Source organism: Diabrotica undecimpunctata, unplaced genomic scaffold (genome assembly GCF_040954645.1).
Source record: "Diabrotica undecimpunctata isolate CICGRU unplaced genomic scaffold, icDiaUnde3 ctg00003278.1, whole genome shotgun sequence".
Taxonomy (NCBI): Eukaryota; Metazoa; Arthropoda; class Insecta; order Coleoptera; family Chrysomelidae; genus Diabrotica; species Diabrotica undecimpunctata.
This window is the reverse complement of record NW_027314475.1, coordinates 1-13383: the sequence shown is the minus strand read 5'-3', so window position 1 is coordinate 13383 and position 13383 is coordinate 1. Positions and strand designations below refer to the sequence as shown.

Here is a 13383-nt window from a genome sequence, read left to right as displayed (position 1 = left end):
CTGCAACGCTCAGTTTATTTGTATTATATGTCTATGATTATATTACGTTGCAACATAACCTCAAAAACGGCCAAAAACTGTTATTTTTCGTCAGAAACCAGAGCTAATTTGACAATTTGGATTCGGAGATTCGGATTCAGCGCACAAACAAACCTTCTGAAAAGTATATTCTGATCTCTGGGTCCGAATATTTGTCAAATGTTGTCTGGCTGTGTTATGCTTAAAAACATATTGGAAAAGTTATAACTGCTATTTTTCAACAATCAGACTAATTTGTAATTAGTCTTGATATAAAATTTTTTTTAGAAACTTACCTTTGTAAAATAAGGATCTTTTTGGTGAGCACCCTATCTCTCTCTTGTTCCAGAAACAGATCATGAGCATCTTTTAAAAAAACTTTATTATGGCCGAGTTGATAGTCAGATCTTCCTAAAACTAAGGAACAAATTCTTGCAGTTGCACTCCTGCATTCAGTCTTATGAGCTGGGGGAACCCCAGAAATGAGAAACCTAAAAAAAAACATTAAGAGCTACGTCCGTTTTATCATATTTAACTTTATAGTACCTGTATCTCTCCACAAATTCAGCAAAGCTGTGTCTTATAGGATAACCTGCCCTCCGGATTCGAATAGTTTCCATCATACCAGAATACCGTAACTGCCTACAGCATAACGTTCGATCGAACATCATCGGTTTTTTGAACTCATTAGGTTTTATACACCGAATAAAGAACGGTTGACAATTAGACAATGTCCTCATTAACGAATCTAAACTTTTCTTAAACTGAGTAGATAATGTAGGTGTTCTCTTTCTAGTTTCAGATCCCATTCCAATATCATCAGCAAATATTTGTTGTAAAAACTTGTTGCCACTTATAGTTATAAGTTGTAGTAAATCTGGACTGAAAGTGTCTCTATTCTTCTCTAAAAATCCACGTGTATCGTAAAAGACAATTCCTGCGAAATGGTTTAAACCAAAGCTAGTGTTTATATCAGATCTAGGCTTGAGATAATTTCTGTGTCGACCATGTTGCTTGTGTAGTTTTGCCAGGAAGGTTTGATCAGTTCCTTTGGGAAATTTACCTTAAAAATATCAATAAATTAATAAATTATAACCTAGAGATTTAAATCATCATTAAAAAAGCAAGAGAAGCTTAAATATAGAAACATAATATGAAGAAAATAAATGTAGACGGTTGTGTTTCGATTTAATTCAAGTCTCTCACCATTCCCCTACACGTCTTTCAAGGTTTACCTTTTATCAGGAATACTTATGAGAAGACAACGCACCATATAGTTGGCAATTATAATAATGTAGCAAAGTATTCAATTAGCGACCTCTAAAAAAGAAAAATGAAGTCAGTGTCGATAGCGATTAAATTAAGCTGTGAATCCAAGCTAATAAAGCTATTATCGGGCAACTTTAGAAATAGATATATTCCACTAATACATTAACAATTTACCCATGTAAATCACCATAATTTTTCTACTCTTTTCGTTGAGTAAGAAGGATAAACAAATATAAACACTAAATATTACACTAAAAAGTTAACATTCTAATTGCCTCTTTATAAGCTTAAAGACAGTCATAAGAAATTATGACTCTCTTAATGGTTGGAGCCACGGCTCTGCTCGATATTGAAGGAGGTTACAACATAGACAATCAACAAAATCTACAGCGTCAACTACACAGTGAAGACCCAACAAGAGAAAAAGTGTCAAATGCCATCCTAAAACTCAAATACAATAAAACCCCAAAAATCGATAAAATCTGTTCGGAAATGTATAAGAGAGGTGGTAATCAACTGTTTGCAGCAATCGATAAACTAATAGTACCTATATGGCAGAATGAATTGGTACCAGAAAAGTAGCTAAAAGGAATAATATGTCCTTTGCATAAAAGGAGAGATTAACTGGAGTGCAAGAACTATAGAGCAACTCTGTTAGCATCTGCGTATAAAATCTTCGGTAACGTATTGTTTGAAAGACTTAAACATTTTACAAAGGATATTGTTAGTCAATATCAATGCCGATTTACTGCTGAAAAGTTAACTACACATCAAATTCAAGCACATAGGCAGATTCTAAAAAAGTCAATAGAATATAACTTAGAGACACACCATCTATTCGTTGACTTCAAAGCAGCCTATGACAGTGTGAAAAGAACTGCATTATAATGCAATGATAGACTTTGGGATCCCATCTAAGTTAGTTAAGTTGACCCAACTAACAATGCAAAACGTAAGCTCATGCGTTAGAATTGAAGGAGAAAACTCTACGTTCTTTGACATTAATAATGGTCTAAGACATGGGGACGCGCTGACGTGTCTACTCTTTAATATTGTCTTGGAAAAGGCAATCAGATAATTAAATATTAGAATGAATGGAACTAGATCGACGCAAATTCTCGCATTCGCTGACAATATAGTTATAGTGGGCAGAAGTATGAGAGACATAGCGCAGTGTTTTTACAAGGCTTCCGGATGCGGCAAGTGAATTAGGATTTTTGGTAAACGAGGAAAAAACCAAATATGTGTTGGTTTCTAAAAACCCCCGAAATATCCAACAAAGAATTTAAATTAACAGCCATACCTTTGAGCAAGTCAAAGAATTCACATATCTTGGATCGCTAGTAAACGCTACAAAACACGCCAAGCGACGAAATAAATAGACGCAGAGCAATAGCAAACAGAACTGTTCAAGGTCTCCAGAAACATTTAAAAAATAAAAATATAAAACGTGCACTAAAGCTCAATATCTACAAGACCTTAATAAGACCGGTTTTGATATATCGGGCTAAACGTGGACCTTATCTCAAAATGATGAAAGACTTCTTGGTATTTTTGAGAGAAAAATTCCTAGAAATATTTTTGGGACCGTAAATGAAAATTGACTATGGCGTCGAAAATACAACTTTGAACTATATCAGTTATACACCGATCCAGATATTGTGAAATTCGTTAAAATGCAGAGACTTAAGATGGGCTGGAAACATTGCCAGGATGTTAGATCACGAATACACGAAGAAGACCTGCAGATTCTAAGTGTCAGAAGATGGAGGGAAGTTGACAGGAATCGACAGGAGTGACGACTTCTTTGTGAGCAGGCTAAGATCCACAACGGATTGTCGAGCCACTTATGATGATGATAATGCCTTAATGGTTGATCAATAATTGAAAAACAGGATATTGCTTTATTAATTTTCGAAGGATAAGACATTTTCGGCATCTTACCCTTAGATTTTCTAGTCAGTTTTAACATCGTTTCACTTTTCATAAACAATTCTAAAGGTAAAACTCTAAATATTCGTAAGCAAGACACAATACCAACAAGGCCACTTACTTTTCACTAAACATTGAATATTCGACTCTTATTTAATCTTCAAAAATAAATTTCCCAAACAACAGGTGCCTTAGTAGGCTTCATAAAAGATCTTGAAATCCGAGTCTTCATCAATGCTCAAACTCACATGTTGGCTCCGATATACTGACAAAACATTCGTAATTTAGCTCAACGGTGAGAATGGTTTGGTTTATTTTCTCACACATCTAAATGATATACATGCGAGTACCCAGTTCACGATTGAGATAGAAATTAATTTAACAATGTCTTTCCTGCTAACAAAAAATCAAACCCAAGGTTTCTTTCACTTTATATTTCCGAAACTCACCCATACCAATTGCTACTTGCATTCTTAATCTCATCATCCATCTTCACAAACTATTTCAGTGACCAATGCCCTTGTTTCCAGATCAATACATATTTGCGGCAATCCAAGTATCTGTATCCAAAGAAGTTGCATGTATAAAGAAGCCTTCATTCATGCAAAACATTTACCATGATAATCATTTAAATACGAGCATCAACAAACATCTATCTCCGACTCACTCTCAATCTAGAAAATCACACAGACCATATCAAAGCTTTTCTTTCACATATCGAGAGTGTCATTAACAAAATAGGTGAAGTACTAAATTTAAAAACAATTTTTATACTCCTCATCATTCTTCATCGAAGAAAACATTCGCAACGAACATCATAGAGTTCATGAAGGTCGATCTTACATAGGTCAAACCAATCTAACATTCAAAAAAGAATATATGAGCATTAAATTTCGGTCCGTAATTCCTATTAAATTGCTGACCTGGCCCAGCATCATCTACAAAGAGGTCATAAGATAGACTTTTAAAATTCCACAGCCACAGTCCCTATTCCAACTGCCCCAAACATCCATCTTTGGATATAGGGCTCCTCTTTCTTCTTCCAATCCTCTCTATCATAGCAGTTTGTGAAAAGAAAACGTCAAATAATAAATATACACTACCGTACAATCATTTTGTGAGGTTAGCTGCTATAAGTAGTTTATAGTAGCATGCGATTGGTTTTTCATTTACCAGAGTCGGAGTAAGGCCTTCGCCACCGCAGCTTAAAATGACTTCACACAATGTAAACACACCTTCCGATCTAACCAGTCCAGTAAATCAACGTTCGAATATCACAAACAGTTATGCTTCAGCCGCTTCACATTCTTTTCCGAGTAAGAACCAAGCAATTGTATTTAGTTGTATCGATAATGCTAAACTGCAGGATTATCTCATTCCTTTGGGTACAATCATCAACCCAAAAAATATTATTTTTTCATCTAGATTATCTCATAATAGAATCTGCATGTATTTGGCAAACAAAACCGTAGTAGATAACTTCATGACACAACATGGCTCTATAGAAGTACTCGGCGAAGTTGTAACAGCACGAAGACTTGTCTCTCCAGCAGAAAGACTAGTCTTGTCTGGAGTCTGCCCGTCAATTCCTCATCAAGTATTAGTTGAAGAATTACAGAATATCGGTTTAAAGCTTATTTCCCCAATAACATTTCTGAAAATTAGCTCGACTCTTCCCGAATATAGTCACATATTGAGCTTTCGGAGGCAAGTTTATATAAGCCCTATAACATCACCAATTCCAGATTCTATTCTAATAAATTTCGACCAAACACCTTACCGCATATTTTTGTCACAAGGTACACTCACCTGCTTTATTTGCAAAAATGCAGGACACATATCATCCCAATGCAAAACCAGTTCAGTAACGGAATCAACTCATATTGAGTCAAACAATGAAGTACCAAATCAAACAGCTTCAACAAGTATACTACACAAGGTACCAAACACCCAGCAGTCATCAAGTTATCCATTACCAAATCCGAGCATATCACCTACACCTACAAATCTCCACGACAAAGAAACTACTAATACTCCTACTCATAGCAACACTTTTAATCAACCTCCTTCAGCGGCAATACCGTTTTCACAAACTTCGGAAGCAATATCTTCCAATCTATCAGCTCCTTTTCCATTAGATACAACTGCAGAAAATTCTAATAAAACTGATACATCACCACAATTTTTTGAAACAACCATTTCAACCAATCTTACAAATAAAACTACAAGCCCGACTTCTGTCACTACCAATGAGTTTGCTCCAGTACTTCCAAATGTAATAAAGCCACATCATCTAAGTGAAAACTCTAATAGCAATTGCGAAAACGCAAGTTCTTCCATAAAACGCAGTATTGGTGAGATCGACACGCCTCCTTCAGATTCAGCAATTTCATCAGAAAATCTGTTTGCAAAACCCAAACTCTCTAAACCAAAAAAACCACGCTCATCTAAAGTCCAATCTACACGGGAAACTCTTGAAAATTTCATTGATAATCATACCCCACCATTTGTTTTAAATTTCCATCAATTGTCCTTACTGATTGATAATGTCCAAGGCTCCCCGACACTATTAGCGTCGTAAAAGAATTTACAACTGATATGGCTGGTTTACTCCATCTTTTACAAAGCAGCTATCAATATGCAAATGATAGATCTACAAAAAGCAAGTTTACAAAACTTCAAAAGAAACTACACAACCACTTAGGGAAAGAGATTTCTGACTTAGATAGTGACTCTTCTGTAGACAATCGTTCAGTATCATCTAACTCTCAGGTGTGAGGTTCCCTCACACGTCGGAATAACAGGAAATGAAGAAGCTGACAGGATTGCACGAGAGGCAATTTTAAGTGATTTGTCGGAGCCGATAGACAAGTGTGTTTCCAGTGACTTAAAAGCTTATTTTAAAAAGTGTTGTGTTTGTGGCGAAATGAGTGGTCTCAAACTAATTCCAATTTAAATAAAATCAAAAATAATGTGTCTCAGTGGTTTCCATCGTCGCGCAATAGACGAGAACAAATTGCGGTTGCGCGTTTACGTCTAGGACATACCAGATTAACGCACTCCTACCTTTTCACAAAGAAAAATCCACCTATATGTGATCAGTGTAACGTCCGATTAACAGTCGAACACTTTTTAACAATTTGTAGTAAATATGACCAAGAAAGACAGCGCTACAAGACCAATCGCTCTACCACAGGCTTTAGGTCAAAACTGTTCCTGTGACAATATAGTGAATTATCTTAGATCCATAAACATTTTGTATAATCTGTAGGTGTTTAACTTTGTTATTTATATTTTGTTCCGTCGCTAATAACCTTTTGGTGGATGCGACATCTTTTTCTAATAATAAAAAAATAATAGCAGTTTGTACAGAAGCGGCGTAGGTCGTGGGCGACGGCCTTGCCGTCCGAGGACCCTCGCACCATGGCAATTTATGTATTACTTAAACCTAAGCCATGAACGCACCGAAAAAAGTGCTTGCGTCGCTATTGCTCGGGAGAAATCCCGCTGCAATGCACGTCACCGCTGACATAAAAAGGGCATTCCCCTGAAATTGCGTTCTTATCGCTAGTAAAGAATTTCTGCTGCGTTTTTTTTAATCTGTCTTTATGTGCGAGCAGAGGGCCTCGCAAAATGTATCTTGACCACATAAAATTATGATTTTGCGCCGCCACTGAGTTTGTATATATTTTGCGCCATCGTGTTTTTTAAGATCATCTGCCTATCTTATTGATGTTTTTTTTTTTTTCGTTTGTAGTACAGGTATAAAAACCTGAAAATTAGTGAGAAAAATAAATAATAAAATAAGATAGAACATTTCTAGATAAAAATATTTGAGTATATAGAAGTGGATAGAGGAATAAGAAAGTGGAGCCATACATAAAAAGAAGAAAGAGAGGTCGACCTAAAAGATTTAGAAAATTTAGATCTAGAAAAACCAAGTATCATCTTAAAATGGAGGTTTAACAGACGAAGAGAACGTCTGAGAAAATATTGAGCGCGGGAAGAAAGTAGACACTGTAATATCTTTAAATATACTTACTTTCTTCATCAATAAGTGCCATAATATTCAATTGTTTGATTGCAATTAAGTCAAGCGCATCCTGGTTATCAACGAATTCAATATGCTGCCAGTTAATACCTTCCAGATTATATTCCTCTTGTTCAAGTTTAAATATATGCCTTACAAAAAATTGTTGAAGATTTTCGTTTGCAAAATTTATGCAAAACTGTTCAAAGCTGTTGTGATCGAAATTTTCAAAACCAAAGATATCTAAAACTCCGATTGAGCTTCTTTGCCTCTCTTTAGGTTTATAAATGGCTTTATTAATTTTTTTCACTATGTGAACGAACATTCTGCCGTAGATACCTTTTACAAAAGCATCTCTTACGTCAACACTTTGTTCTCTGGATAAGGTCGAAACTACTGTTTCACCGTGAGCGAAAAGGGTTTTGCGAGTAAGTGCATCAATTAGTAGTTGAGCGGGAACTCCTAGAAGATTAGCAACTCTGTGGACGTTTGTAGGATCGGGAATTTCAGTCGCGTCCAAGTTATCTACAACGGTGGCTTTATATTTGATGTTTCCGATGTGCAAAATGGCTGCTAGGAGTTTCATTACTTCCCATATTTCCGAATCTGAGAATAAAAGAACTTTCATGGCGCTTCGAATATCTGCGAACTCTGCGGTATCATCCCTTCCTTCGCACTTTATGCATCCTCCCTGTAAATAAAAATATACGATAATATAAGATAAAAAACAATAAAAAGCTTTAATTTTGTTTATAGTAAAATATTTTTGGAGAACTCTATATAATTTTAAAAATATCAAATATTATACAGTTTCAGACGCTATATAGCCAAATAAAGTTTGAAGGTAGTAAAGATACCTGAACTAGATATCATAGAGAATTTGCTATATAGTCTCAATATATAATCGTACTTTTCAAAAGTTCTGAAATACAAGGCTATTGTTGTAGATCTACCATAAGACCATCTCTGGAAACCAAAAGTCAGAACAACTGAAAAAATATTAATTTTTGGCGGTTTTTTTGGTAGATACTGTGTTCTTTTTGTCTTGTTTCTGCACTCGAGGGCAAGGTAGCGAGCGTATTCCTAGTGTAGTAATTCGGCGAAATTCAATAGAAGTTCAGATACGATTTTATCCCTTATGAATTTGAGATTACTGAAAGATGAAATCCTATGACTTAAACATGTAATGTTAATAGGGTCAGTGTCCGTAATTTTCTCCTTCATGGCACTTGAAAGTTTGTTAGTTTTCAAGATTAAGAACCTGCAAAAAAGGCATAATGGCTGGTCGTGAAAACGAAAAATTTTACCTTGGAAATGTTTGGACCCATAAGGAAAATTCGATTCAGAAAAACGAACTCGGTTCAATTCTAAATTTCCTTGTTTTGCTCATCTCATATGACATTTTCAGTACACAAAAAGGCATAAGGGAAAAAATCGTGGTTGAACTTAAATATCGTAGGTAAAAAAGGTGTACGTAAAAGAAATATTTGCTCCTTTTTTAGCAAGAGCAAAAGTTTCTTCAGATTAACAATTCCTTTATGTCCTGGCACCAACAGCAAAGATACTTTATTGCACCCTGTCAGATTTTTAAAGGACTGTTTGCAATTTGCAGCTTGACAGAACTGTTGCCGGTCCCAAGCCCGGATAAGGAGGAGAGGGTCTACAGCCAGGTTAGCACTCTATTCTTCTTCTTCAGGTGCCATCTCCACTACGGAGGTTGGCAATCATCATAGCTATTTTAATTTTTGAGGCAGTAGCTCTAAATAGTTGTTTTGAGCTGCATCCAAACCGTTCTCTCAAGTTCTTGAGCCATGAAATTCGTCTTCTTCCGATGATTTTTCTGCCATCTCTCTCTTTCCTTGCATTATGAGTCGCAGGATGCCATACTTCTCGCCCCGCATCACATGTCCGAGATACTGTAGCTTTCTTTCTTTAATTGTAAGTTCAACTTCCTGCTCTTTACCTAGCACCCTATTAATAGACTTTAAATACCTTACAGCTCATAGAAACAGGATTATGCCTCGGAATAGGAATGACTTCATTACATGACTAACGCGAGAATGAGGACAACGAATTTATGGAAAACGAGAAATATACTTCGCATATTTATATATTGCAACTCCGTCTGCAAAAGGAAATATGGCGCTTCATAAGAGGTCAAAGAACGGAGGTAAAGGAACTAATAAAACCAAAACACATAGAAAAGGATACGTGAGAATTTCCGTAAGAACCGGAAACACCAGAAATTACCACAAATGAAGAATTTAATATAAATGTAATGGAAGTTAGGAAAATACTTGAAAACCTAAAGAACAGAAAAGCAGCAGGTAAAGACGGGATACCAAACGAGTTACTGAAATCTTGTGGAGCAGCAATGACAGAACAATTAACAACATTAATTAATAAAATTATAAAACACAATAAAATACCGGAAGAATGCAGAACGAGCGAACTAATTCTACTATTCAAAAAAGAGATAAAAAAAAGCTAGAAAACTACAGAGGTATAAACATGTTAAATACTACGCTACAACTTACATCTAAAATTTTACAAGTGCTAATAAATCAGAGGATAAGTTTAGCAGATGAACAACAGAGTTTTCTTAGTGGAAGATTGTGTACAGATGCAATATTCGTTATAAAGCAAATTACTGAGAAATCACTAGAGTATAATAGACCAGCATTTCTGTGTCTGATTGGCCTAAAGAAAGCGTTTGACAGAATAAGACTCAAAGATGTAATCCATCTTCTGTAGAATAGAGAAGCTCCCCTAAATATTATAAAAACTATCGAAAACATCTACCAAAACAACAAAATGGAAGTCAGAATAGATGGACAACTTACAGAACCTATAGAAATAGGCAGCGGAATAAGAGGGGATTCATTGAGTCCCATGCTCTTCAATTTGATCATGGATGAAATCATCAAAAGCGTTAAACTCTGAGATAGCGCGTGAATGGGAAACAAAGAAATCAAAATACTCTGTTACGCAGACGACGCAATATTGTTAGTCCAAGATGAAGATAGTCTACAGATACTGGTCCACAGATTTAACATAAGAGCAAAAGAATTTAATATGACAGCAAAGAACCAACCAGATGTAAAATAGAAATTAATGGCATCAATATTGAACAAGTAATGGAAATAAAATACCTGAGACTACACTGTCTACCTATAGAGACCTGGACAAAGAAGTGAGAGATCAAGTACAAAAAGCAAATAGACTGGCAGGATGCCTTAATAACACTATATGGCGAAACAGACACATTAGTGAAGTGAAGACATTAGAAGAAAATGTAACGCACAGTGTATAAATGAATGTACACAAAATAAAAAAAATAATGGAATAACCACATAAGCAAAATGAAGGAGACCCGTGCCGTTAAAATAGCAAGAGATAAGTCACCAATCGGCAGAAGAAGTATCGGACGACCGCGCAAAAGAGTGACAACTTCCATAGAGGTATTAATCCGCCAATGAACACGTAGAATTGCTTATAAAGAGGAAGAATTAGTATATCAGTATATTTTATTCCATCAGTATAAAACGTGAGGGCACGTCTTGTTGTTTGTGCGATTTCTTTTGTTTAGATTAGTTTACAACAATATTTAGTTGAGTACCAAATCTTTTGAAGGTATAATGTCATAATTTCTGTGGATATCTTCTGATATCTACAGAATCTGACTATCTAGTCAGATTGTCAATTTTAACAACATGGCTTGTGATGTTCAGACTGCTTTGGCTAGACCGATAAAGGAACGATCCAACTTTTTGTTGTCGTTACAAGCATTCTTTATAAGTGACAGTATAAAGATGATTGTATAGATGTCCCGTGGAACATCTCTAAAATGATTTTAAAATACTAAACCAGTGTAAATCTCAAAGATATAGGTATTCAAAAGAATTAAAAATACTGATTGGTTCTATTAAAAAATCTTTACATAAAATATTTAAAGGCACAATTTCATAAGCGGTAAAATGCGGTTAAATAAATTTCTATAACAGATGCTGTTACGTAAGCTTAGAGGTAATTAATAACAATAATTTCAATAAAGTGGCTGGGAGATTAATAACTTTTATATTATAATTAGCCAAATAATTGAAGATCTTCGCATATAGCTTTAGTCATTAATCGCAAGACGTTAATTATGTTACTTACGTAAGGTAACCATTTTTTCCGTTTATATTTTAAGAAATAAAAAAAAATAATTAGAGAAATGCAGAAAATAAAAACATTAAAATAACCTATATCCCTAAAGTTTTCGGAAAATTTTAAATTTAAAAATATTATTGGTAGGAAGCATTGGATCAAGTTGCCATTGGAAACCAAAGTTAGCAAACAACTTAAACGATATAAACAATGTCAGTTTTGACAAATACGGTTCATTAAGATGTCGTACAAACTTAATATTCGTCAAAGTATCGTTTATTTGGACATGTACCAAAACGCGATATTGTAAATAATTTTTAGTGCTCAAAATATTTTTGTGTCAACGATTTACCAGACAATTAAAGAGTGCGAAAACGGTATACCATGCCTTAATTTATCCAAAAGTGGAAAACCAAGAGTTTTAATTCCTGTTCGGGAACAGAGATTAATTCAGAATATGGAGAATCCATTAGGAAAGATTTTGCGAAATGTTGGCCGAAGATATAATGTTTCACGAATGACTGTATAATATAAAACGATATAAAAAAAGCTCCTAAGTACACACCAGCCCAGTTAGAAAAAATTCCTAGATGTTGCCGTGCATTGAGACGTATTCATTTCTGGTAAAATTCTCATTATTGATGATGAAAAGTACGTATTTTACTTTATCCAATTCCGAAATGAAGGACAATTACGGATTTTATACACGCAATGTACAAGATGCCCCGGACGAAGTTGAGTTTAAGGGAAAAGTGAAATTTGCCAATAAAATTTTAGTATGGTGTGCCATCTCAGAAGTTGGGCTTTCACAACCGTTTGTTGGGCGTGTTCGCGGTGAAGCTCTGAATGCTGACAATTACGTTGACAGGTGTCTTACCAAGCTTGTTCGATTTATAAATACTTATCACCCCAATGATGAAATCACATTTTGGCCCGATCTAGCGTCATCCCATTACGCCAGGAGAACGACAGATTGGTTAACTGCTCAAAATATAAATTTTGTTCCCAAGCGCGACAACCCTCCAAATGTGCCTCAGGCGAGACCTATAGAAGAGTTTTGGGCTATTTTGAGTCGAATGGTGTATAATAAGGGCTGGGAAACCCAAAATGAAGATCAGCTAAGGTGAAGAATTTTACTAAAATTTCGTGAGATCGACTTAGAAACAGTCTAAAGGCTTATTGCACAAGCAAATTTACGTGAGATCGAAGATCACGGACTTCTGTCTGTTCTCTAAAAATACATTATGAAATAAACTTAATTTACAATTAGAAAATTCATATTTCGTTTGGGAAAGTATGTAGTATTTATTTTTATATTTTACATTTAATATTTTTCTTTCTTTACTATAATGTGATCTTATTTAATGGTCTATTGTAACTACTTATTTGCTTTAAAATATATTGTTTTCTGTTATTCAGTTATTGAGTTATCTAGGACATATTTACAGAGGAGAAAAATACAACTTCCTACGACTTATAATGGAAGGGAAAGTGAAAGGAAGAAGAGGTCCAGGAAGAAGAAAATGCTTCTGATTGAAGAATGTAAGAGACTGGACAGGCATGGACACACATTCGATACTAAGAACAGCTCAAGATAGAGAGCAATTTGCTGTAGTTATAGCCAACCTTCAGTAATGGAGAAGGCGCCTTAAGAAGAAGAAGTTATTTAGTAAAATTTCATTGTTAAACTGGCTAGCACATTTAGTCTATTTTTAAGATCAAATAATTTGACTTTCTCTTTTGTTATTTTTGGAAATTACGTCGCGTAAACACAGAAACCGCTCTAAAGTAATTATTTCGGTGACCATTTGGATAAAATTATTGCCATTTAAAATCGCAAAACAATAGAGTGATTTATTGGTATGCCCTTGCCCTATGGACCACCTCAAAGCGTGTCCAGAGGGTTTCTGACCTTCTCAAGAAATACACATTTCGTACCGAGACAGCGTGCAGTAATCAGCTTTAGTCTATCGGGATGTCCCGTC

At 35.2% G+C, this 13383-nt stretch overlaps 1 protein-coding gene across 1 annotated transcript; it reads right to left on the bottom strand.

The window, feature by feature from the left end:
* Positions 1 to 314: 314 nt before the first annotated feature.
* Positions 315 to 7935, bottom strand: LOC140432222 (myosin-VIIa-like; the record flags this gene model as incomplete). The annotated part of the gene is made up of 3 exons (XM_072520046.1): positions 7262 to 7935; positions 565 to 1081; positions 315 to 509 (listed from the first exon to the last, which is right to left on the bottom strand). Coding segments are annotated over exons 1-3 (1328 nt in total), but the record flags the coding sequence as incomplete, so codon positions are not given.
* Between the last annotated feature and the right edge of the window lie 5448 nt (positions 7936 to 13383).